Below are 25,741 nucleotides of genomic sequence, written 5' to 3' on the forward strand. Positions count from 1 at the left end.
TGTTTAGAGGCCAGTTTAAGGCTTCGTTCTTTTAAGGTACAGATTTCATTCCTGTCAATTTATATACAGAGCCGTTTGGCCCTTCCTCCAAAAGTTCAGACCTTTTTACAAGACATGATGCATATTCAACCATCCTTTAGTCTGCTGGTGGCACCGTGGTCCTGGTCCTCTCGTCCTCTCAGATCTCAAACAGTCTCCTTTTCAACCTTTGCATTGAGCAGATATTTGGTTCTTTACTTGGAAGCTGGTCTTCCTTATGGCTATTACCTCGGTGCAGCCCATTGCACTTTGGATCCACTCTGTCATCATTCGAGCCTGTACTGGTGCAGGGCAACCTGCACAACACTGGGTTCCAGTGCATTCCACTAATGCAGTTCCAACCTCCTGGGCAGTGCAACTCTGGGCTTCAGCAGGACAGGTCTGTTGGGCAGCTACCTGGTCTTCTGTTCACACTCTGTTTGCTCATTTCAGATTTTTGCTCACTTTGGGTGTACAGTTTTTCGGTCGGGCAGCCTGGGGTTTCACTCACCTGGGGCCAGCTGTTCAACGTCCAGTACTGGAATTATGGAGTTGCGGGGGGGGGGGGGGGGGGGGGGGCTTAGTATTTAAAGCTACAGTTTACATTAAGTGCCATCTCCAAGACCCAATCTGCAATTCCATTGTCCAGTGTTGCCCAGCCTTCTTAAGAGGAAAGGATTCAATGGTAAGTGACCAAAAGTGCTATTTCTCTAGCATCCATAAGGGATATTGGGGACAGATTAGTACGATGGGTATGGATGGGTCCAAAGGAGCCAGTGCACTTTAAATTTCTTCCGCTATGTGTGCTGGTTCCTCCCCTCTATGCCCCTCCCACAGGCAGTTTTAAAAAAAATGTGCCCTCAGGAGAGGATGCACACTCTGCAAGCTCCAGAGTTTTTCTTCAATTTCATTTAAACTTTTACTTATTTCGGTATGCTGTTTGGCAACAGCATGCCTGCACCGTGGGAGTTAGGGGGGGGAGACGGTCACCGGCCTCATGAGATGCTGAGCCGCTTCTCCGCTGCAGGACCACCGTCCTGAGGGGCTGTTTGTTCATCGGGGCACTGTGCTTTAGCTGTCGCAGCTGCAGCTTGCCGCACATCCCTGACAGAGCCTGAAGGTGATCGTCGTGGTAAGTACAAACCGGGGGCCCCGCTAGGTGGTTCATTGTGTGGCAGAAGCGTGGGTGAGGCGTGTTGTACTAAGCACTTATGTGAGGCTACACAGCCTGTGGAGACATAGCCAGTATAAAACTTACTAGTAGCTCCAGCGCCATAGCGGGGGACGGAGCTACATCAGAGTGGGCATAAGCAGCAGCCTCATAGAGCTCCTCCAAATGCTCACAGGATCACTGGTACCGGGTGTAGAGGGGGAGAGCCGCTATTATTGCATAGTTTACATTCCTCTGGGGAATTTTCTGTACAGCAGTATAACTGTTATATATTACTACATAAAACGCTGACAGTCTCACTGGGGCTGTACAGCGTTGGGTGCGCTGGTGTCCTGCCTTCTGTGTCTCCTCTCACATGCAATAGAGCAGGCTTGTATTATATTCAGTCTGTGTTGTATGTGTATTGTTTCTGTAGTTCACCATAAAAATGTGTGTAATGTCATATTATCCTCTATTTCATCGGGCTCCATATCCTGTGAGCAGTGTAGTCAGTCATTACAAAATGCTGACAACAACATGGGGGAGAGTCCAGAGCCTTCCTGGCTGGGGGCTATAAAAACTATGATGTCAGATATGTCATCTCAGCTCACTGCCAATGCCAATAAAACACAAGAACTGCAACAAGCAGTAGCTAGCCTAACTGCCAAGGCTGATGCTTCCCATCCCTCACTGTCTACTACAGGTGCACAAAAACGTGCTTTACCTGGAATTTTATCAGATTCTTATGATGATGTACAGGTGGATGGGGATGATGGGGATCCCATTAGAGGGGATTCCTCCCCTACACAGGGTATTGAACCCCTCATTTTGGCCATACGGGATGTGTTAAAGCTCCCCCTGGAGAACGCTACTGATCAGCAGTCATTTTTCCTCCCTCAAGACAAACTGACAGTCACTTTTCCTGATTCCAAGGAATTGGATGATTTATTTAAATTAGCCTGGAAAAATCCAGATAAAAAATATCAGGAGTTTTTTAATACCTTCCCATTTGCCCCTGAAGGCAGGAAATTCTGGGAATAATCTCCAGCACTAGACATCTCAGTCTCTCACCTTTCTAAAAAGGAGGTGCTCCCTGCTCCAGGATCTTTAATGGTTAAGGACCCGGGGGATAGGAAAATTGAGACCACTCTGAAATCTATGTACACTGCTGCAGGTGCAGCTCAAAGACCGGTCATTGCTGGTTGCTGGATGACACATGCCATTCATACATGGGCTACTCAGATTCAGGAGGTGATATGACCTTGGTTACTACTGTAACTTTCCTAAAACACATTCAGGACACGGCAAGAGTCCTCTGTGACTCTCTTAAATAGATTGGCAATATAAATGCTAGAACCACTGCTATGGCTGTGTCAGCACGCAGAGCCATATGGTTGCGTCAGTGGATGGCAGAAGCTGTCTCTAAACGTAATGTGGAATCTCTTCCCTTCACAGGTGAATGGCTCTTCGGAGCTGAAAGTTACTGCTCGGAAATATACGTTTCTACCTTCTGGGGCTCCACCTGCTAGGCATTCCTACCTGGGACCATCTACTCACTCCTTTCGGTCCTCCAGATTTCATTCTAGGGCCCGGGGGGGCCTCCAATGCAGCTAGAAGCTCAAGAGGTAAGCCTATGAAATCAGCTGTTGTTGGTTCTCAGGAACAGAGCACCAGTTCAGTTCCCACAAAGACGGTTAATTCACTACAGCCACATCTGGGATGGTTCCTGCCAAGATGCCTGGGTAAAGGACCTTATCTCTCAGGGTTATAAGCTGGAGTTCGACTGTGCTCCTCCCCAACAGTTTTTCAAATCAGGCTTCCCAGTTTTGGAAGATATGCGTGTTACGCTACTACTGGCCATCGACAAGTTGGTCCAGTCCCAGGTCATTGCTCCAGTACCCCTGCTACAGCAAGGACAAGGTTACTACTTCAGTCTGCTCATAGTGCCACAACCAGACGGGTCTGTGAGACCCATTTTGAGTCTGAAGTCCGTGAATGCTTACCTGAGGGTTTACAAATTCAAGATGAAATCTAAGAGAGCGGTGATCACGGGCCTGGAACAATAGTAATTCCTCGTGTCCCTGGATATCAAGGACTCCTACCTACCTATCCCAATTTGGCCTCCTCATCAATCCTATCTATGGTTCGCCCTACTGAACATTCACTACCAGTTTCACGCGTTGCCCTTCGGCCTGTCTACAACTCTGAGGGTGTTCACGAAGGTGATGGCAGAAATGATGTTCCAGCTCAGAGTCCAGGGGGGGGGTCAACATTGTTCCTTACCTGGATGATCTGATAAAAGCAAGTTCCAGGGAGCTTCTACTGCTCCATATAGATCTCACTATCCAACTTCTGTCTCACCACGGGTAGATCCTCAATCTACAGAAGTCTCAACTGGAACCGTCTCAAATGCTCCTGATTCTGGGTATGATACTCGATACTGTAGCTAAGAGAGTGTTCCTCCCAGAGGACAAGGTGAGAACACTTCAAGAGATAGTTTGCATTGTTCTCCGACCTGCTCAAGTTTCCATTGATCTTTGCATGAAATTGTTGGGAAAACTGGTAGCCTGGTACGAGGCGATACAGTTCGGAAGGTTCTATGCCAGACCCTTCCAATTGGACATCCTGAACAAGTGGTCCGGTTCACATCTTCAGATGCACTGGATTATTCAGCTGTCACCCCAGGCCAGGATTTCACTCCTGTGGTGCTTACAGTCTTCCAACCTGTTGGAAGGTTGACGTTTCGAGATTCAGGATTGGATCCTCCTCATGACGGATGCGAGCATGAGAGGATGGGGAGCTGTCACCTCAGGTGTTTCAACAGATTGTGGACAGGTGGGGATACCCGCAGATCGACATGATGGCGTCTCGCCTCAACAAGAAACTTCACTGTTACTGCTCGCAAACCAGAGACCCTCAGGCGAGTGCAGTGGATGCGCTGACGTCACCTTGACCTTACCGGCTGGTCTACCTATTCCCTTCGATTCCATTGATCCCAAGGGTGCTTCAGCGGATCAGACATCACAGAGTACAAGCAATCCTGATTGCGCCGGATTGGCCCCGTAAAGCGCTTCTGGACATGTCCATAGAAGACCCTTGGCCCCTGCCACTAAGAAAGGATCTGCTTCAGCAACGGCCGTTCGTCTACCCAGACTTTTGGCGGATTCGTTTGACGGCATGGAAATTGAGTGGAACATCCTAGCTCACAAAGGGCTTTCCAAAAATGTTGTTGCCACTTTGATGCAAGCCAGAAAACCTGTGATGTCAAAACACTATCATCATATCTGGAGGAGATATGTCTCTTGGTGCGAGGAATGCACGTATCCGCCTGCAGAGTTTCACTTGGGATGTTTCCTCCGTTTCCTGCAGGCTGGTGTGGATAAGGGCTCCATTAAGGTCCAGATTTCAGCTCTCTCAATTCTCTTTCAGAAGAAATTGGCTGTGTTGCCAGAAGTTCAGACCTTCTTACAAGGGGTACTCCACATACAACCTCTATTTGTGCCGCCTACGGCACCCTGGGCTTTGAATGTAGTGTTGAAATTTCTACAGTCCTCCTGGTTTGAGCCTCTGATGATGGTAGAGACAAGTACCTCACATGGAAGACAGTGATGTTACTGGTCCTGGCTTCTGCTAGACATGTCTCAGAATTGGGGGCCTTATCGTGTAAAAGTCCATACTTGGTCTTTTACGAGGACAGAGCGGAGCTCCGGACTAGACAGCATTTCCTGACGAAGGCTATCTCCGCTTTCCACCTGAATAAACCTATTGTGGTTCCGTCCTGTTCTGATGCTTCAGCTCCTCCAGAGTCTTTGGATGTTGTGCGCGCTTTGAAGATCTATGTCAGGCGCACTGCTAGGGTCAGGAAGACGGATTCCTTATTCGTGCTTTATGATGCACAGAAAAAGGGTTGTCCTGCTTCAAAGCAGACCATTGCTCGCTGGATTAGCCTTACTATCCAACAGGCCTATGTGTCGGCAGCCTTACCTGTTCCTCAGTCTCTGAAGGCCACTCTACAAGGTCAGTGTTCTCTTCCTGGGCGGCTGCCCGTGGAGTCTTGGCCTTGCAACTATGTTGTGCGGCTACCTGGTCGGGGAAGAACACCTTTGTGAAATTCTACAAATTTCATACCCTGGCCAAAGAGGATACCCACTTTGGGCAGGTGGTGCTGCACAACACTCTGCATGTTCCGGCACGTTCTGGAAGCTTTGAGACGTCCCCATCGTATTAATCTGTCCCCAATATCCCTTATGGATGCTAGCGAAAATAGGATTTTAAATACCTGCCGGTAAATCCTTTTCTCGTAGTCCATAAGGGATATTGGGGGTAGTTCCACGTTGATCGCAGCAGGATTTTTGATAGCAATTGGGCAAAACCATGTGCACTGCAGGGGAGGCAGATATAACATGTGCAGAAAGAGTTAGATTTGGGTGGGTTATTTTATTTCTGTGCAGGGTAAATACTGGCTGCTTTATTTTTACACTGCAAATTAGATTGCAGATTGAACACACCACACCCAAATCTAACTCTCTCTGCACATGTTATATCTGCCTCCCCTGCAGTGCACATGGTTTTGCCCAATTTCTAACAAAATTCCTGCTGCGATCAACTTGGAATTACCCCCATTGGGCGCCCGCCTCTGTGCTGTGACTTTCTGCAGGTTTTCTGTTCTGTGTTTCCTGTTCAGCTGTTGCTGGTTTCTGTTGCCAGCTGTTGCTGGCCCGGTTATGTTATGGTGTGCTGGTGTGTAAAGCTCACCACACTTCCTCTTGTTATGTTCCTTCTCTCAAGTATGTCCTTTCTCCTGTAACTGCCTGAGGGAGGGGGCATAGAGGGGAGGAGCCAGCACACCCAGTTGAAAAAATTTAAAGTGCACTGGCTCCTTTTGACCCTGTCTGTACCCCATCGTGATAATCTGTCCCCAATACCCCTTATGGACTACGAGAAAAGGATTTACCGGTACGTATTTAAAATACTATTTTTTTTACTAACATTCTACAAATGTGTCCTCATACACTATTGCTGCAGTCACTCCAAACACACCTTTTTGCCGCACTAGGGGGGTAATTCCAAGTCGCAGTAGGAAATTTTTTAGCAGTTGGGCAAAACCATGTGTACTGCAGGGGGGGGGCAGATATAACATTTGCAGAGAGAGTTAGATTTGGGTAGGTTATTTTGTTTCTGTGCAGGGTAAATACTGGCTGCTTTATTTTTACACTGCAAGTTAGATTGCAGATTGAACTCACCACACCCAAATCTAACTCTTTCTGCACATGTTATATCTACCCCCCCTGCAGTGCACATGGTTTTGCCCAACTGCTAACAAAGTTCCTGCTGCGATCAACTCAGAATTACCCCCCAGGTCCCATACATTTTAGCTTGTGCTGAGGGTCTTTTTCACTCAAATGTGCGTCTTATTCATGATGTGACAGAACCACTTCATGAGACTCTACTGATTAATTTATTGTGTGAAATTTGTATATTTACAGTATGTGCCCCTGAGTCTGAATCTGTATACTGGGGGGTCATTCAGACCTTAATGCTCGCTGCAGTTCTTCGCAGCGCAGCGTTCAGGTCAGAACTGCGTATGCCGACGGCTGTCATTGCCTAGCGATCGCCTCTGCCTGATTGACAAGCAGAGGCCGTCGCTGGGCGGGAAGGGGCGGCACAACGGTGTTTGGCCACCGTTTTGTGGGTGCAGTCCAGACAACGCAGGAGTGGCTGGACCGCGTGGGGGGCGGGCCGCTGCGGCAGCGTGACGTCACACAGCCGGGCAGTGACGTGTAGCTTCCAGCCAGCCGCAGGAACTGCACTGGCTGGGAGTTACTCTACAAGTGCAAAAGGATGCTTTTGTACTTGTGCGGGGGGGGGCAGCCTGACATGCAGGGCGTACTAGCCCTGTGCTGGGCGTGCCCCAGCATGTCAGGGAAGATGATCGTAGCTGTGCTACATTTAGCACAGCTACGATCAGGTCAGAATGACCCCCAAAGTTCTACGGTACAGTTGCAGCAGCTTTTTTTCATGCCAAGTTCTGTTCTGCTTTGTATACAGATATAGATACATCTGTGCATTTACTTAAATCCTACTTACTTTTTTTTATATCAATAGGAGACACTAATGTTTGTTTCCAATTTACTTTTAGTTGGAAGAATTATTGTGAAGAATAAATAGTACTTGGACTATGTCACGTTGTTGTACTAATCTACTATGGGATGTCCGGAAGCGTATACTTGGATTGGATGAACCAGATGTTGTTCGTATTAACTATTTGGGTAAGTAATGTAATACAGAAAGTAAATTTATTTACTAAACAACTTTTTTTGCATGTGGATTTAAAGTAGCAATACCATAAATTGCGAAACCAATTGTGATTTGCACTTAATGGTATTGCTGTTTTAAAGTATGCATGCAAAAGATGCTGATAATTTGTGGCTTTGAAAAACCACCATTTAACCTACATTATACATGGGTCTGTAGTGGAAATCACATGCAGTGGTGTAGTACAGCAAAGCTACATTTCTATATATATATACTGTATATATATATATATTGTATTGTGTGAATGGGGTTAATGTGTAACTTTATTGTTCCATCAACGTTTTGCAGTGCACTTTTTAGATTCCTGAAGGTCAGCATTCCCTGCCACAGGCTTAGCATCCCTTAGTACAGAGGTTCCCAAACGCGGTCCTCAAGGCACCCCAACGGACCAGGTTTTAAATGTATCCATGCTTGACCACCGGTGACTTAATTAGTGCCTCAGTCAATTTGATTTAACCATCAGTGCTGAGCCATGAATATACCTAAATCCTGGACTGTTGGGGGTGCCTAGAGGACCGCATTTGGGATCCTCTGCATTAGTAGCAAAAATGTGGCAGTGTGTGTTGGGATGTGTAGTTCCACTTCACTTGGAGGGCTGCATGTTGAATTCCCCTAATTTAGACAAAGTTTGCTGTATTTGTAAACATAACCTCTGCTTCTGAAATTGTCATTTCTGCCAAGATCCAAGAGTGTGGTTTATTTACACATAGGTTCACTTTATTAGCTATTGTCACACTTTTGAAACTTCTCTTGTGACAAGGCAGTCTTTCAGTTTTTCACCTGAGACTTGAGGTGCCAGTAGACTAGTGCGATTTGGGCCCTTTTCATCCAATTCCGACGCATCAGGCCGGGAAATAGGATGAGAAGTGGCAAATTGCATGTGAATCCAATCCGATGCGCGGCCCACTGCTCATCGGATCAGAGCCTGTAGATCGCAAGGGCTGCACTATAGATTTCTTGGTTCCGGCAGCCTTGGCTTGGATCACATACGATACATTTTATGCAAAAGGACAGCACACAATATATCGTATGTAATCCTGCCGCCTGGGAAGCTGCCGAGCAGTTCAAGGGAGACGTATGCGACTTCTCCCCTATGAGAAGCCGCAGTAGTGTTTGGGGACTTTTCCGCCTAGCCATAGACTGTTTCTTTTTTTGTGGTTTTGGAGAATCGTTATTTATTTATTTTATTTTTTGTGAAGAATAAAATTAAATAATGGTAAAGGAAAAGCATTTAAGGGTTTTCAAGAAAATCAGAATCTGCTATTTTTCTAATTTTTGAAATTAGAAATGTGCCTCAGTATTTATTTGCTAAAGTTTTAAGGAATTAACTTTCTTTGAAGGGCTTAAGCCGGGGCGGATTGGGTTTGAAAACCAGCCCAGAAAATTTCTGGTAGCAGTCCTAATGGGGATGGAGTTTTTTGAGTGGCGAGGTCTGCTGAAGGGCAGGATGCTCTGTTCTCAGAAGCAAGACTGTGCATTATTCCCCAGCGACCGCAGATTCCAGCATAAATGTACATCTTCATTACTTCCTGTCACAGCACCATCTGTAAACAAATACATCTGTAGTGTAGCACAGCACTGCCTCACTGACCGTGGCACATCCCTGCCTCACTGAAAGCAGCGCATCCCCGCCTCACTGACAGCAGCACATCCCCACCTCAATGACAGCAGCATATCCCTACTTCACTGACAGCAGGACATCACTGCCTTATCATCGCCTCATTGACAGCAGTACATCACTGCCTCACTGACAGCAGCACATCCCTGCCTCACTGAAAGCAGCGCATCCCCACCTCAATGACAGCAGCATATCCCTACTTCACTGATAGCAGAACATCACTGCCTTATCACCTCCTCAATGACAGCAGTACACCACTGCCTCACTGACAGCAGTACATCTCTGACAGCTGCACATCCCCGCCTCAATGACAGCAGCACACCCCTGCCTCAGTGACAACAGCACATCGCCCCTCACCAGGGGCGTCACAACGTTTTAGGTTGGGGGGGGGGGCAAGATTCAATCCCATTTTTGCGCCCCTGGAGGTGGAGCCACTGGGGAGGAGGAGGTGGTACCATTGGAAGGAGGCGGAGCCTCTTAGGAGTAGGAGGCTTGAAGTTCCAGGAATAAAGGTGCTACAATGGGGGTAGGAAGAGCGTGGGACCGCAGTAGCTGTGCAGCCAGCTTGGCGCCTGGGAGCACATTATACATCATGAAAAGGATGATGCTGCTCTGTCCCTGTCTGCACTGTACGGAGGATGCAGTGTGTGGTCTTTCAACTGACCGCACATTGCTCCTCCAGTCAGAGCCGACCCTAAGCAAATTGATGCCCTAGGCAAGATTTTCGTTGGTGCCCCCTAGCAGATAATCCCACCACCAAGCTTAGTGTTTATACACGGACACCAAGGCCGGTTCTAGACCTTGCAGAACTCAGAGTGACAGCATTCTTTGTCATCATCACCCCCCCTCCAACCTCCCTTTTACACATTACAACATAGGTTCAGCCACTTATATGCATTACACCACAGTTCAGTCACTTATATACATTACACCACAGTTCAGCAGCTTATACATGTTACTCCACAGTAGAGAGCTTTATACGCGTTACACCACAGTAGAGCTCCTCATACATGTTACACTGCAATAGAGACGCTATGGAAGTAGCTGTTAGGTGAGAGAGAGAGGTGAGGACGGGAGAAAGAGGTGAGGCCAGGAGAGGGGGGGAGGGGGAGAGAGAGAGAGAGAGAGAGAGAGAGAGAGAGAGGGGGAGGTGAGGACGGGAGAGAGAGAGAGGTGAGGATGGGAGAGATAGGGAAGTGAAGACAGGTGAGAGAGAGAGGTGAGGACGGGAAAGAGAGAGGGAGGTGAGGACGGGAGAGAGAGGGGCAGGTAAGGACGGGAGAGAGAGGGGCAGGTGAGAACGAGAGAGAGAGGGAGGAGAGAACGGTAAAGAGAGAGAGGGGAGAACGGGAGAGAGAGGGACGGAGAGTGGTGAGGATGGGGAGAGAGAGAGGTGAGGAGGGGAGAGAGAGGTGAGGATGGGAGACAGAGAGGGAAAGAGAGTGAGTTAGCCAGGGCAAGTGTACACCTGCACTCACCCTGGCAGGGCCAACTTGCATATCCTCCTGTCTGTGCTGATGCTGCAGCTTCTATGCTGTGCTGCTGGGGCAGGGATCCAGGACTGCCTGGGTGATGAATCTCCTCCTCAGGGCAATTAGGCTGCAGAATGGATGGGAGGGCGTGCGGCTACATGTAGTAGTTCTATGTGCCATCACCCTACGCGCTGCAGCTGATGCTCCTCTGTCTTCTCTCCCCTGCGGCTACTCCCAGAATGCCGTGATGATGACATTGCTCCCGAACCGGCATTCTGTGGAGGAGGGATGGAAAAGAAGAGTGCAGCAGTAGCGATGGATGCGGAAAATATGGCAGCAGGCGAGAGCGGTCATGCAGGCAGGGTGATTGCGGCTGCACTGTCAGACGCAGCGTCAGTCAGCCTCTTCCCTATATATACATATAAATACATTATATATTGTAGATATACATAAATACACTATATATGTATACATATATATTTCACTTACGTCCTAGAGGATGCTGGGGACTCCGTAAGGTCCATGGGGTATAGACGGGCTCCGCAGGAGACATGGGCACGCTAAAGACTTTAGAATGGGTGTGCACTGGCTCCTCCCTCTATGCCCCTCCTCCAGACCTCAGTTAGATCCTGTGCCCAGAGGAGACTGGGTGCACTGCAGGGGAGCTCTCCTGAGTTTCCCTGAAAAAGACTTTTGTTAGGTTTTTTATTTTCAGGGAACGCTGCTGGCAACAGGCTCCCTGCATCGTGGGACTGAGGGGAGAGAAGCAGACCTACTTAAATGATAAACCCTGCTTCTTAGGCTACTGGACACCATTAGCTCCAGAGGGTCGGAACGCAGGTCTCACCCTCGCCGTTCGTCCCGGAGCCGCGCCGACATCCTCCTCACAGAGCCGGAGGATTGAAGCCGGGTGAGTATTAAGAAGAAAGAAGACTTCAAAGGCGGCAGAAAACTTCAGATCTTCACTGAGGTAACGCGCGGTAACGCTGCGCGCCATTACTCCCACATATACACACACAGCGGGCACTGTAAGGGTGCAGGGGGGGCACCCTGGGCAGCAATATTAACCTCAAGGGACACTGGGATATAGATTAGATACTGCGGAGGCGGTATATTAAAAAAAACCCGCCAGTATAAATAATTTGAGCGGGACCGAAGCCCGCCGCTGAAGGGGCGGAGCTTGATCCTCCAGCACTAACCAGCGCCATTTTCTCCACAGCACACTGCAGAGAAGCTGGCTCCCTGGACTCTCCCCTGCTGAACACGGTTACAGAGGGCAAAAAAGAGGGGGGGGGGCACATTTAATTGGCGCAGTGAGTGTAATTATATATATTTATATAAAAGCGCTGTACTACTGGGATTTTATTCCAGTGTCCGGTGGCGCTGGGTGTGTGCTGGCATACTCTCTCTGTCTCTCCAAAGGGCCTTATTGGGGGACTGTCTCCATATAGATATATCCCTGAGTGTGTGGGGGTGTCGGTACGTGTGTGTCGGCATGTCTGAAGCGGAAGTCTCATCTAAGGAGGAGGTGGAGCAGATGATTGTGGTGTCTCCGTCGGCAACGCCGACACCTGATTGGTTGGATATGTGGAATGTTTTAAATGCAAATGTGTCTTTATTACATAAGAGATTGGACAAAGCAGAGTCCAGGGATAGAACAGGGAGTCAATCCATGGCTTTGACTGTGTCACAGGGCCCTTCAGGGTCTCAGAAACGTCCACTGTCCCAAGTAGCAGACACTGATACTGACACGGATTCTGACTCCAGTGTCGACTACGATGATGCGATGTTACACCCAAGGGTGGCCAAAAGTATTCATTATATGATTATTGCAATAAAAGATGTTTTGCATATCATAGATGACCCCTCTGTCCCTGACACACGGGTATGCATGTTTAAGGAAAAGAAACCTGAGGTAACCTTTCCCCCATCTCATGAGCTGAATGAGTTATTTGAAAAAGCTTGGGAAACTCCAGACAAGAAATTGCAGATTCCCAAGAGAATTCTAATGGCGTATCCTTTCCCGGCACAGGACAGGTTACTGTGGGAATCCTCACCCAAGGTGGACAAGGCTTTAACGCGCTTTTCCAAAAAGGTGGCGCTACCGTCTCCAGACACGGCAGCCCTCAAGGATCCTGCTGATCGCAGACAGGAGACTACCTTAAAATCAATTTATACACATACGGGTGCCTTGCTCAGACCGGCAATAGCGTCGGCTTGGGTTTGTAGCGCTGTAGCAGCGTGGACTGATACCTTGTCAGCTGACTTTGATACCCTAGATAGGGATACCATTTTATTGACCTTAGGTCACATTAAAGACGCAGTCCTATATATGAGAGACACTCAGAGAGACGTTGGGCTGCTAGGTTCGAGAGCCAACGCCATGGCGATTTCTGCTAGGCGAGCCCTGTGGACCCGCCAATGGACGGGTGATGCCGACTCAAAGAGACATATGAAAGTTTTGCCTTACAAGGGTGAGGTTTTATTTGGGGAAGGTCTCGCGGACCTGGTTTCCACAGCTACTGCGGGTAAATCTACTTTTTTACCATATGTTCCCCCACAGCAAAAGAAAACACCACAATATCAGATGCAGTCCTTTCGGTCGCATAAGTCTAGAAGAGGTCGGGGCTCTTCCTTCCTCGCCAGAGGTAAGGGTAGAGGGAAAAGAATGCCTGCTACGGCTAGTTCCTAGGAGCAGAAGTCCTCCCTGGCTTCTACTAAATTTACAGCATGACACTGGGGCTCCACTGAGGGAGTCCGCGCCGGTGGGGGCACGTCTTCGACTCTTCAGCCACGTCTGGGTTCAGTCAGACGTGGATCCTTGGGCAATGGAAATTGTATGCCAAGGTTACAAGCTGGAATTCGAAGACGTGCCTCCTCGCCGGTTTTTCAAATCGGCTTTACCAGCTTCTTCCCCAGAGAGGGAGATAGTTTTAGCTGCAATTCAAAAACTGTGTCAACAACAAGTGGTTGTCGAGGTTCCCCTAGTTCAAGAGGGGAAGGGGTACTATTCAACCCAATTTGTGGTACCGAAATCGGATGGCTCGATCAGAGCCATTCTAAATTTAAAATCCCTAAACCTGTACTTGAAAAAGTTCAAATTCAAGATGGAATTGCTCCGGGCAGTTATTTCCAGCCTGGAAGGGGGGGGGGGGGGGGGCGGATTTTATGGTGTCACTAGACATAAAGGATGCATACCTTCATGTCCCCATATATCACCCTCATCAGGCGTACCTGATATTTACTGTACAGGACTGTCATTACCAGTTTCAGATGTTGCCGTTTGGTAAAAATCCTCGGGGCCGTGGAAAGCCCAAAGTAATGGCGGAGATGATGGTGCTCCTGCGCAGACAGGGAGTCACAATTATCCCGTACTTGGACGATCTCCTGATAAAAGCGAGATCGAGAGATCGATTGCAGAAAAGTGTGTCGCTCTCCTTAAGAGTGCTGCAGCAGCATGGCTGGATTCTAAATCTACCAAAGTCACAGTTGATTCCAACGACTCGGCTATCTTTCTTAGGCATGAGTCTGGACACGGAACTAAAGAGGGTGTTTCTCCCAATGGAAAAAGCCCAGGAACTCCAGAACATTGTCAGAGACCTGTTGAAACCGAAAAGAGTGTCAGTCCATCAATGCACTCGAGTACTGGGAAAAATGGTGGCGACCAACGAGGCCATCCCATTTCGGCAGGTTCCATGCGAGGACGTTTCAGTGGGACCTACTGGACAAGTGGTCGGGTTCCCATCTACATCGGAAAATAAGCCTGTCCCCCAGGGCCAGTGTTTCTCCCCTGTGGTGGCTGCAGAGTGCTCACCTTCTCGAGGGTCGCAGGTTCGGCATTCAAGACTGGGTTCTGGTGACCAGGGACGCGAGCCTCCGAGGATGGGGAGCAGTCACACAAGGAAGAAATTTTCAGGGACTATGGTCAAGCCAGGAGGCTTGTCTACACATCAACGTACTGGAATTGAGGGCTATCTACAACGGCCTACGACAAGCGGAGAATATTCTTCGCGAACTACCGGTTCTGATTCAATCAGACAACATGACAGCTATGGCTCATGTAAACCGCCAAGGCAGGACAAGGAGCAGAGTGGCAATGGCGGAAGCCATCAGGATTCTTCGCTGGGCGGAAAATCACGTAAGCGCTCTGTCAGCGGTCTTCATTCCGGGAGTGGACAACTGGGAAGCAGACTTCCTCAGCAGGCACGATCTCCATCCAGGAGAGTGGGGACTTCATCAGGAAGTTTATGCAGAGATAACAAGTCAGTGGGGACTTCCTCAAATAGACATGATGGCGTCACGCCTCAACAAGAAGCTTCGGAGGTATTGTGCCAGGTCAAGGGACCCTTAGGCAGTAGCGGTGGACGCCCTGGTGACACCATGGGTGTTTCAGTCGGTCTATGTGTTCCCTCCTCTTCCGCTTATCTCAAAAATACTGAGAATCATAAGACGAAAAAGAGTGCAGACAATACTCATTGTTCCAGATTGGCCTCGAAGGGCCTGGTATTCAGATCTTCAGGAAATGCTCATAGAAGATCCGTGGCCTCTTCCTCTCAGGGGATACCTGTTGCAGCAGGGGCCCTGCATGTTCCAAGACTTACCGTGGTTACGTTTGACGGCATGGCGGTTGAACACAAAATCCTAGTGGGGAAGGTATTCCGGAGGAAGTCATCCCTACTCTGATTAAGGCTAGGAAGGAGGTGATGGCGAAACATTATCACCGCATCTGGAGGAAGTATGTATCTTGGTGTGAAGCCAAGAATGTTCCTACTGAGGATTTCCGTCTGGGCCGTTTTCTCCACTTTCTACAGACAGGTGTGGATATGGGCCTAAAGTTAGGCTCCATTGGATATGGGCCTAAAGTTAGGCTCCATTAAGGTACAGATTTCAGCCCTATCAATTTTCTTTCAGAAGGAATTGGCTTCTCTCCCAGAAGTCCAGACTTTTGTAAAGGGAGTGCTGCATATCCAGCCTCCTTTTGTGCCCCCAGTGGCACCATGGGACCTTAACGTTGTGTTACAGTTTCTAAAATCTCACTGGTTTGAGCCTCTTCAAACAGTTGAATTAAAATTTCTCACTTGGAAGGTGGTCATGTTGTTGGCCTTGGCATCTGCAAGGCAGGTGTCCGAATGGGCGGCTTTGTCTCACAAAAGCCCCTATCTGATTTTCCATGTGGATAGAGCAGAATTGAGGACTCGTCCTCAATTTTTGCCAAAGGTGGTTTCATCTTTTCATATGAACCAACCTGTTGTGGTGCCTGTGGCTACGGGTGACTTGGAGGATTCCAAGTCCCTTGATGTAGTCAGGGCCTTAAAAATGTATGTAGCCAGGACGGCTCGGGTTAGGAAAACAGAGGCACTGTTTGTCCTGTATGCAGCCAACAAGGTTGGTGCTCCTGCTTCTAAACAGACTATTGCTCGCTGGATCTGTAACACGATTCAGCAGGCTCATTCTACGGCTGGATTGCCGTTACCAAATTCGGTAAAGGCCCATTCCACTAGGAAGGTGGGCTCTTCTTGGGCGGCAGCATTACAGCTGTGCCGAGCAGCTACTTGGTCGGGTTCAAACACTTTTGCAAAATTCTACAAGTTTGATACCCTGGCTGATGAGGACCTCATGTTTGCTCAATCGGTGCTGCAGAGTCATCCGCACTCTCCCGCCCGGTCTTGAGCTTTGGTATAATCCCCATGGTCCTTACGGAGTCCCCAGCATCCTCTAGGACGTAAGAGAAAATAAGATTTTAAACCTACCGGTAAATCTTTTTCTCCTAGTCCGTAGAGGATGCTGGGCGCCCGTCCCAGTGCGGACGAAGTTCTGCAAGACTTGTATATAGTTATTGCTTACATAAGGGTTATGTTACAGTTTTGATCATTCTCGGGCTGATGCTGTTTTGTTTCATACTGTTAACTGGTTCGTATGTTCCAAGTTGTACGGTGTGGATGGTGTGGGCTGGTATGTATCTTGCCCTAGGATTAACAAAATTCCTTTCCTCGTACTGTCTGTCTTCTCTGGGCACAGTTCTTTAACTGAGGTCTGGAGGAGGGGCATAGAGGGAGGAGCCAGTGCACACCCATTCTAAAGTCTTTAGCGTGCCCATGTCTACTGCGGAGCCCGTCTATACCCCATGGTCCTTACGGAGTCCCCAGCATCCTCTACGGACTAGGAGAAAGATTTACCGGTAGGTTTAAAATCTTATTATTTACTGTACATATATAATATACTGTACATACACATGCATAAATGTAAAATCTTACTTTTTTAAAAGTGCAGCAGTTCTGTGTTCGGTCCACCCCTGCATTGGCTGCTTTGCAGTGGGGAGGGGAGGAGGAGGAGACTGGCGGATTAATGGCCGGAGTCCGACTAACTCCATAAGGACCATGGGAGGAGGAGCTGCTTCAGCTGGGCATGCGCAGCAGCCCTCCACTCCGATCGGCAGCCATATTTTTTAGGGGCAGCCAGGAGTGCCTGGTCTGACGCCGGCATATCCACTCTGCATACTGTGTCCAGCGCCGCAACCCGCATCAGCGGACTGACACCGCACCCACTCCAGCGCTATCGCAGGCGGCTCTGCTCAGATGCGCAATCGGCAGAGCCGCCGGCAACGCTGATGATCGGGTGCCCCACTGACCACCTCTGTTAGCTGAGCCTGTCCCTAGCGTAGGCAATTGTCTAGTCTGCCTACAGCTAGTGACAGCTCTGCCTCCAGTACAGCGGCGCCTCTCTCATACTGCATGGAGGATGCAGTGTGCGGTCTTTCACCTGACCGCACATTGCTCCTCCAGTACAGCGGCGCCACTCTCATATTTGGGGGGGGGCGTGCTGCCCCCTTGCCCTCCCCGTTCCGACGCCTCTGCCCCTCACTGACAGCAGCGCATCCCTGCCTCACTGACAGCATCACATTCCCGACTCACTGACAGCAGCACCTCACTGACAGAATCGCATCCCTGCCTCACTGAGTGTAGCACCTCAATGCCTCACTGACAGCAGTGCATTCCTACCTCACTGACTGCAGCGCATCCCCGAGTCACTGACAGCAGCATATCTCTGCCTCACTGACAGCGGAGCATCCCTGCTTCACTGAGCGCAGCACATCCCCACTTCACTGCAGCGCATTCTGTCCTCAGTAGCAGACATACACATTCCCCAAAACAAATCTAATTTACAGAGCTTTGCAGTAAGAGCATAAAAGTAAACGAGATACATAAAATTAAAATACAATGAAACAATTTAAATAAAAAATGTATGTGTGTAGTCTGCATGTGTGCAGTAATATGTATGAGTACAATGGGCATGTATGCAGTAGGCATGAGTGTAGTGGGCATATGTACAGTACTGGGCATGTGTGCAGCATGTACTGTATGTGTGCAGAGCAGGAGTGCAGTGGACATGTGTGCAGTATGTATGTGTGCAGTGGGCATGCGTGCAGCATGTATGTGTGCAGCATGTGTACAGTGTGCATCAGTGCGACATGTATGTGTAAAATATATGTATATAGAGCCTCAGCATGTTCTGGCAGTAATGGGGTTAGTACTGCACCAGAGAGCAATCACGCTGCCATCTCTTTGTCACAGGGAAGACATACAGCAGAGTAGTTGGCTCTGTCTACAGGCTTTCTGTGACCTCCAGAACACAGGGTTATCAGCCCAGGGTCACAGCCTCACCATACGGAGCTGTCTTATGGGATCAGAGCAAAGACTCACAGTACTATGGAGCATTGCCAACACCAGGCATGTTCGACTAGAGCAGCCGCGCAGGCCGCCACCCTTAATGGGCGCCACGCACTGGCGCCACCATATTTGTGCCTGGAGCCAGCCTGCAGTGCTTCCTGGCCTAAACTCTTGTGTATGCGGCTGTGTGGCGCCGGCGTCTGACGTCAGACGCCGGCGCAACGCGCATAGCGCGTACACAAGAGTTTTAGAACAGTCCGCCCGCGCCCTCAGCGGCACTCCCCCTCCCGCCACCACCGCAGGTATCGTGGGGGAATTTATGGATCGGGCACTGTGTGAGGGCATTGTGGGGGTATTTATGTATCTGGAACTGTGGGGGCATATCTACACTGTGGGAGCATTTATGTATCTGGCACTGTGGAGGCATATCTGCACTGTGGAGGCATTTATGTATCTGGCACTGTGGAGGCATATCTGCACTGTGGGGGCATTTATGTATCTGGCACTGTGAGGGCATTTATGTATCTGGCACTGTGAGGGCATTTATGTATCTGGCACTGTGGGGGCATTTATGTACGGTGGGGGCATTTATGTATCTGGCACTGTGGGGGCATTTATGTATCTGGCACTGTGGGGGCATTTATGTATCTGGCACTGTGGGGGCATATCTGCACTGTGGGGGCATATGTATCTGGCACTGTGGGGGCATTTATGTATCTGGCACTGTGGGGGCATTTATATATCTGGCACTGTGGGGGCATTTATATATCTGGCACTGTGGGGGCATTTATATATCTGGCACTGTGGGGGCATTTATATATCTGGCACTGTGGGGGCATATCTGCACTATGGGGGCATTTATGTATCTGGCACTGTAGGGGGATTTATGTATCTGGAACTGTGGGGACATATCTGGCACTGTGGCCATTTATGTATCTGGCACTGCTGGGGGGCATGTCATGTGTAGCTGGCACTGCTGGGGGGCATGTCATGTGTATCTGGCACTGCTGGGGGGCATGTCATGTGTAGCTGGCACTGCTGGGGGGCATGTCATGTGTAGCTGGCACTGCTGGGGGGCATGTCATGTGTAGCTGGCACTGCTGGGGGACATGTTATGTAGTGTTCCCGCTAGGCGTCTGTTGCTAGGCAATGTGTCTCAGTGCTCTGCCTGGCGCAAAGTGTCTAACATGCTCTGCCTGGCGCAAAGTGTCTAACATGCTCTGCCTGGCGCAAAGTGTCTAACGTGCTCTGCCTGGCGCAGTTTGTATAGGAGGTTCTACCTGGTGCAATGTGTATTAGCTGCACTACTGTGTGGTGTAATGCGAATTGCCACTATTATGTGGCCACACCCCTTCTCCACGAAGCAACGCCCCTAAATTGCCTTCGGCGCGCAATGTCCATGCTTTAGCATGTAGGTAGGGGAGCACCAAGCATTACAGTATGTACATCATTTTGCCCTCCTAACTTAAAAATGTGCCCTCCCTGTGATCAGCACCCTGCCCTAAAAAGTGAACACTATCATGTGTAGCTGGCACTGCTGGGGGGCATGTCATGTGTAGCTGGCATTGCTGGGGGGCATGTCATGCGTAGCTGGCACTGCTGGGGGGCATGTCATGTGTAGCTGGCACTGCTGGGGGGCATGTCATGTGTAGCTGGCACTGCTGCGGGGCATGTCATGTGTAGCTGGCACTGCTGCGGGGCAAGTCATGTGTAGCTGGCACTGCTGCGGGGCAAGTCATGTGTAGCTGGCACTGCTGCGGGGCAAGTCATGTGTAGCTGGCACTGCTGCGGGGCATGTCATGTGTAACCGGCACTGCTGCGGGGCATGTCATGTCTATCTGGCACTGCACATTATGTGTATCTGGCACTATACTGGAGACATTGCGTGTAAGGAACACTACTGTGGCTGTTATGTGTAAGGCTGCTAATTGTGTGCGTAGAGGGTGTGTGAAAAAACACTGCTCAAAAAAATAAAGGGAACACTAAAATAACACATCCTAGATCTGAATGAATGAAATATTCTTATTAAATACTTTGTTCTTTACATAGTTGAATGTGCTGACAACAAAATCACACAAAAATTATCAATGGAAATCAAATTTATTAACCGACGGAGGTCTGGATTTGGAGTCACACTCAAAATTAAAGTGGAAAAACACACTACAGGCTGATCCAACTTTGATGTAATGTCCTTAAAACAAGTCAAAATGAGGCTCAGTAGTGTGTGTGGCCTCCATGTGCCTATATGACCTCCCTACAACGCCTGGGCATGCTCCTGATGAGGTGGCGGATGGTCTCCTGAGGGATCTCCTCCCAGACCTGGACTAAAGCATCCGCCAACTCCTGGACAGCCTGTGGTGGATAGAGCGAGACATGATGTCCCAGATGTGCTCAATTGGATTCAGGTCTGGGGAACGGGCGGGCCAGTCCATAGCATCAATGCCTTCGTCTTGCAGGAACTGCTGACACTCTCCAGCCACAAGAGGTCTAGCATTGTCTTGCATTAGGAGGAACCCAGGGCCAACCGCACCAGCATATGGTCTCACAAGGGGTCTGAGGATCTCATCTCGGTACCTAATGACAGTCAGGCTACCTCTGGCGAGCACATGGAGGGCTGTGCGGCCCCCCAAAGAAATGCCACCCCACACCATTACTAACCCACTGCCCAACAGGTCATGCTGGAGGATGTTGCAGGCAGCAGAACGTTCTCCTTGGCGTCTCCAGACTCTGTCATGTCTGTCACATGTGCTCAGTGAGAACCTGCTTTCATCTGTGAAGATCACAGGGCGCCAGTGGCGAATTTGCCAATCTTGGTGTTCTCTGGCAAATACTAAACGTCCTGCACGGTGTTGGGCTGTAACCACCTGTGGACGTCGGGCCCTCATACCACCCTCATGGAGTCTGTTTCTGATCGTTTGAGTAGACACATGCACATTTGTGGCTTGCTGGAGGTCATTTTGCAGAGCTCTGGCAGTGCTCCTCCTGTTCCTCCTTGCACAAAGGTGGAGGTAGCAGTCCTGCTGCTGGGTTGTTGCCATCCTACGGCCTCCTCCACGTCTCTTGATGTACTGGCCTGTCTCCTGGTAGCGCCTCCATGCTCTGGACACTACGCTGACAGACACAGCAAACCTTCTTGCCACAGCTCACATTGATGTCCTGGATGAGCTACACTACCTGAGCCACTTGTGTGCGTTGTAGACTCCGTCTCATGCTACCACTAGAGTGAAAGCACCGCCAGCTTTCAAAAGTGACCAAAACATCAGCCAGAAAGCATAGGAGCTGAGAAGTGGTCTGTGGTCACCACCTGCAGAACAACTCCTTTATTGGGGGTGTCTTGCTAATTGCCTACAATTTCCACCTGTTGTCTATTCCATTTGCACAACAGCATGTGAAATTGATTGTCAATCAGTGTTGCTTCCTAAGTGGACAGTTTGATTTCACAGAAGTGTGATTGACTTAGGAGTTACATTGTGTTGTTTAAGTGTTCCCTTTATTTTTTTGAGCAGTGTATATTTATTTATAGTTTGATTATATGAAGTTTAAGCCACGCCCACTTTTCCAGAGGCCACACCCACTTTTCCAGGAGCGCGCGCATAGGGGTTGGGGGGTGGCGCTCTTAAATTTTCTCGCTCAGGGTACTAGTAGGCATGGAGCCGGCCCTGCTATGGAGCTGAACACAAGTCACACCAAAGCAATTTAAACATGCATGGGATAGACATAAGGATATCCTTACAAAGAAATAAGGATCAAATAAGGTTAGAGATAAAAAATAATATAAAAAAAAAAAAAAAAAAGGGCAGACTAGATGGGCCAAGTGGTTCTTATCTGCCGACAAATTCTATGTTTCTATGTTTAAAGTTCCTGTAAGCCAACTATCAGCTTGAGTCACAGATTTACAGCCTCCTAACACATTGTTATATTGTCACAGCCACAGCACATTGCTGTCACTGCTGCATACTCTCCAACATTTTACACATAAAAATCGGTACAAATTAGAAAGGGGGCGTGACCACAGGTTAAGGAGAACTTTCCTATACATTTAATGGAAATTTGGAGAGTCAAAAATCGGTACAGACCGTCAAAAAAGGTACTTTACCTGCCAAACAGGTACAGTTGGAGGGTATGATGTTGCAACTCACCAGCGTCAGTGTGGGCAGCTTCGCTCCAGTCACATGCTGACGCTCCCCACAGAACTCCAGCCCTGTCTGCATTCATTTGAATAATCCAGACCACCTAATGATAGGCATAACGGACGACCTATCTTGGCTTCTGCAGCTTGTCCTTGTAGAATAGATAGACCTGGAGGCAGACCCAGGGGAGCAGTCAGTGGAAGCAGTCAGAAAACGTTATCTGATCGCGGCAGCCGGAGATGGGCAGCCCAGTGAAGAGACAACGGGACTGGCTTAGCAGGATACATCCCAGCTGGCCAACCCCTGGCCTTAAGTATTATGACAATTTGGGACAAAATTTAAGATCAGTGATTTTTATGAGAGTGTAATATACTTGAGCCTGTAGTCTGTGATTATTGGGTCATGCTTATGGCATTAATGGCCACTGCACATTCTTTATTGATTGCACTTAATGATGATTGACATGTACACTATGTGGCCCTGTTAATCAATTAGATAAAAAACAATAGAGTAATTTAAAGGTACCAAATGCCCTTAGAAGTTAGAATACATTTCACATCAAAATACCCTTCAGATATGTCCAGGTAAAACCCATATGCCCTTTGGAACGCCATTTCCTCAAACACCTCTCATGTACCCCTTGCCCTAGAAAACAAGTACCACAACTCACATATCCCTCTGACACCACACAAATATTCCACATTTCAACCACCCCACTACTACTGGGAGTGCAAGTGGTGCACGATTACTCTGATCAATAATAAAACTTAGCCTGTACAGATTTGTCCTTATACATCTTGCCTCAATATGCCACGCAGGGAGCGGACAGATCCCTTGCAACTCCATTAACGCTGGGCATCTTTTTTGCCGAAAACACATCTTATTCACATCGGTATACGGATAAGATGCACAAGCAGACTTTGCTGATGGTATGGCGTGACTAAAAGGGGTGTTTAACATGCAGGGAGGCTAGATGTAAGTGGACACATCTGTATACAGGTTGAGTATCCCATATCCAAATATTCCGAAATACGGACTTTTTTGAGTGAGCGTGAGATAGTGAAACCTTTGTTTTCTGATGGCTCAATGGCCCTCATTCCGAGTTGTTCGCTCGGTAATTTTCTTCGCATTGCAGCGATTTTCCGCTAATTGCGCATGCGCAATGTTCGCACTGTGACTGCGCCAAGTAAATTTGCTACGAAGTTTGGTATTTTACTCACGGCATTACGAGGTTTTTTCTTCGTTCTGGTGATCGGAGTGTGATTGACAGGAAATGGGTGTTTCTGGGCGGAAACTGGCCGTTTTATGGGTGTGTGTGAACGCTGCCGTTTCTGGGAAAAACGCGGGAGTGGCTGAAGAAACGGGGGAGTGTCTGGGCGAACGCTGGGTGTGTTTGTGACGTCAAACCAGGAACGACAAGCACTGAACTGATCGCACTGGAAGAGTAAGTCTCGAGCTACTCAGAAACTGCACAGAGAAGTCTTTTTGCAATATTGCGAACCTTTCGTTCGCAATTTTGATAAGCTAAGATTCACTCCCAGTAGGCGGCGGCTTAGCGTGTGCAATGCTGCTAAAAGCAGCTTGCGAGCGAACAACTCGGAATGAGGGCCAATGTACACAAACGTTGTTTCTCATACGTCCTAGAGGATGCTGGGGACTCCAAAAGGACCATGGGGTATATACGGGATCCGCAGGAGACATGGGCAGACTATAAGACTTTGAATGGGTGTCAACTGGCTCCTCCCTCTATGCCCCTCCTCCAGACTCCAGTTAGACTCTGTTCCCAGAGAGACTGGACACACACTAGGGGAGCTCTCCTGAGTTTCTCTGAAAATACTTTGTTAGGTTTATTATTTTCAGGGAGACCTGCTGGGTACAGGCTCCCTGCATCGTGGGAGTGAGGGGAGAGAAGCAGACCTACTTCTGTGAGTTTCAAGGCTCTGCTTCTTAGGCTACTGGACACCATTAGCTCCAGAGGGTCTGATCACTTGGTTCGCCAAGCTGCTCCTTCCCGGAGCCGCGCTGTCACTCCCCTCACAGCCAGAAGAAAGAAGCCGGGTGAGTATTAGAAGAACAGAAGACTTCAGTGATGGCAGAAGACTTCAGAGTCTCTGAGGTACCGCTCAGCGGTCGCGCTGCGCACCATTGCTCCCACACACAAGCAGCACTACATGGGTGCAGGGCGCAGGGGGGGCTCCCTGGGCAGCAATTATACCTCATGTATACATCCTGGCAAAGAAGTATACAGTGCATAGGCACTGTATACAGACCCCCGTCAGTATAAAAATTTGAAAAATTAGCAGGACTTTAGCGCCCCGAGAAGGGGGCGTGGCTTAGCCCTCACAACTCTATACAGCGCCATTTTCTCCTCACAGAGACGCTGGCCCGCCAAAACACTGTGGAACAACTAAGTGTAAAACGGAGGGGGGCACAGTTGCACTATGGGTTCATATATGAAGCACTATATGTCAGGATTCTGATTTTGTCTGTCCCCGGCGGGGGCGCTAGTGGGTCAGTGTTGGTGTGATGTAATACACGAGGAGACCGAAGAATAGTCCTGCGCATAGGCGCTGATATTTATTATGTCACAGGGATCACAAAGCAATTGAATAACAGGTGCAGTGGAATGCAAAACCAGAAATAACAGGAAATAAATATTCAAAAGTCACTGGTAACTATGATTGAAACAAACAGAACTCCGGTAATTGTAAAAAGCACACAGTCTCAGTATAACTCAGGATGAAATAACTTTGGAAAAAACAGAACTCTGATAACTGTACAGTCTCTATGAAGCACAAGTCCAGATAGCCTAACGGGCTTAAGCAGGAGACAGTCTCTAAGCAAATAGATGTTAACTGCTGAGATGCACAGATGGTAACTGATAATGAGTGCACAGGTAGATAATGATAAAACACCTGAGGAGAGTCTCTTACTGCTGGTGGATTGTGGATGGAGTTTGTAGTTCCACAGGAACACTGGAACAGGGAGATGACTTGGAGATGCCAGAAATAGAAGACTGCTGGAAACAAAGGCTTGAAGACTGGAACCTGGAACTGGAACGGAACTGGAACTGCTGGGACCTGTAGTTCCACAGGTCCAATACACAGGGGTATCTCTGCAGACAGATGACTGCAAACAGGAGCCGCCTGTTCACAGAATGTGACGTGTTGTCCAAGGCGATGAGACTGAGCCAGGAACTGGAGTTTATACCCCTTGGTCTGTGATGATTGGATGTTGCATCTGTGAGGACACACCCTGCTGGATTAGGTGTTCAGATCAGCTGTGAGTTAGCTGAAGCACTGTGTACTCCAGGCTGCAGTAGACCGAAAACTGGAACTGGAATAGAACTGAACTGCTGGAACCTGTAGTTC

The 25,741-nt window shown here is 48.8% G+C and overlaps 1 protein-coding gene across 4 annotated transcripts in view; it reads left to right on the top strand.

The window, feature by feature from the left end:
• The window catches only part of DCAF6 (DDB1 and CUL4 associated factor 6), a 912,707-nt gene that overhangs the window by 120,451 nt on the left and 766,515 nt on the right, over positions 1–25,741 (top strand). For all 4 annotated transcript variants that reach the window (XM_063954988.1, XM_063954989.1, XM_063954991.1 and 1 more), the window contains exon 2: positions 7,308–7,437. In XM_063954988.1, the coding sequence (XP_063811058.1) occupies positions 7,347–7,437 (91 nt within the window). In that variant the 5' untranslated portion in view covers positions 7,308–7,346. The remainder of the gene's footprint in view (positions 1–7,307; positions 7,438–25,741) is intronic.

This window comes from Pseudophryne corroboree, chromosome 2 (genome assembly GCF_028390025.1).
Source record: "Pseudophryne corroboree isolate aPseCor3 chromosome 2, aPseCor3.hap2, whole genome shotgun sequence".
NCBI lineage: Eukaryota > Metazoa > Chordata > Amphibia > Anura > Myobatrachidae > Pseudophryne > Pseudophryne corroboree.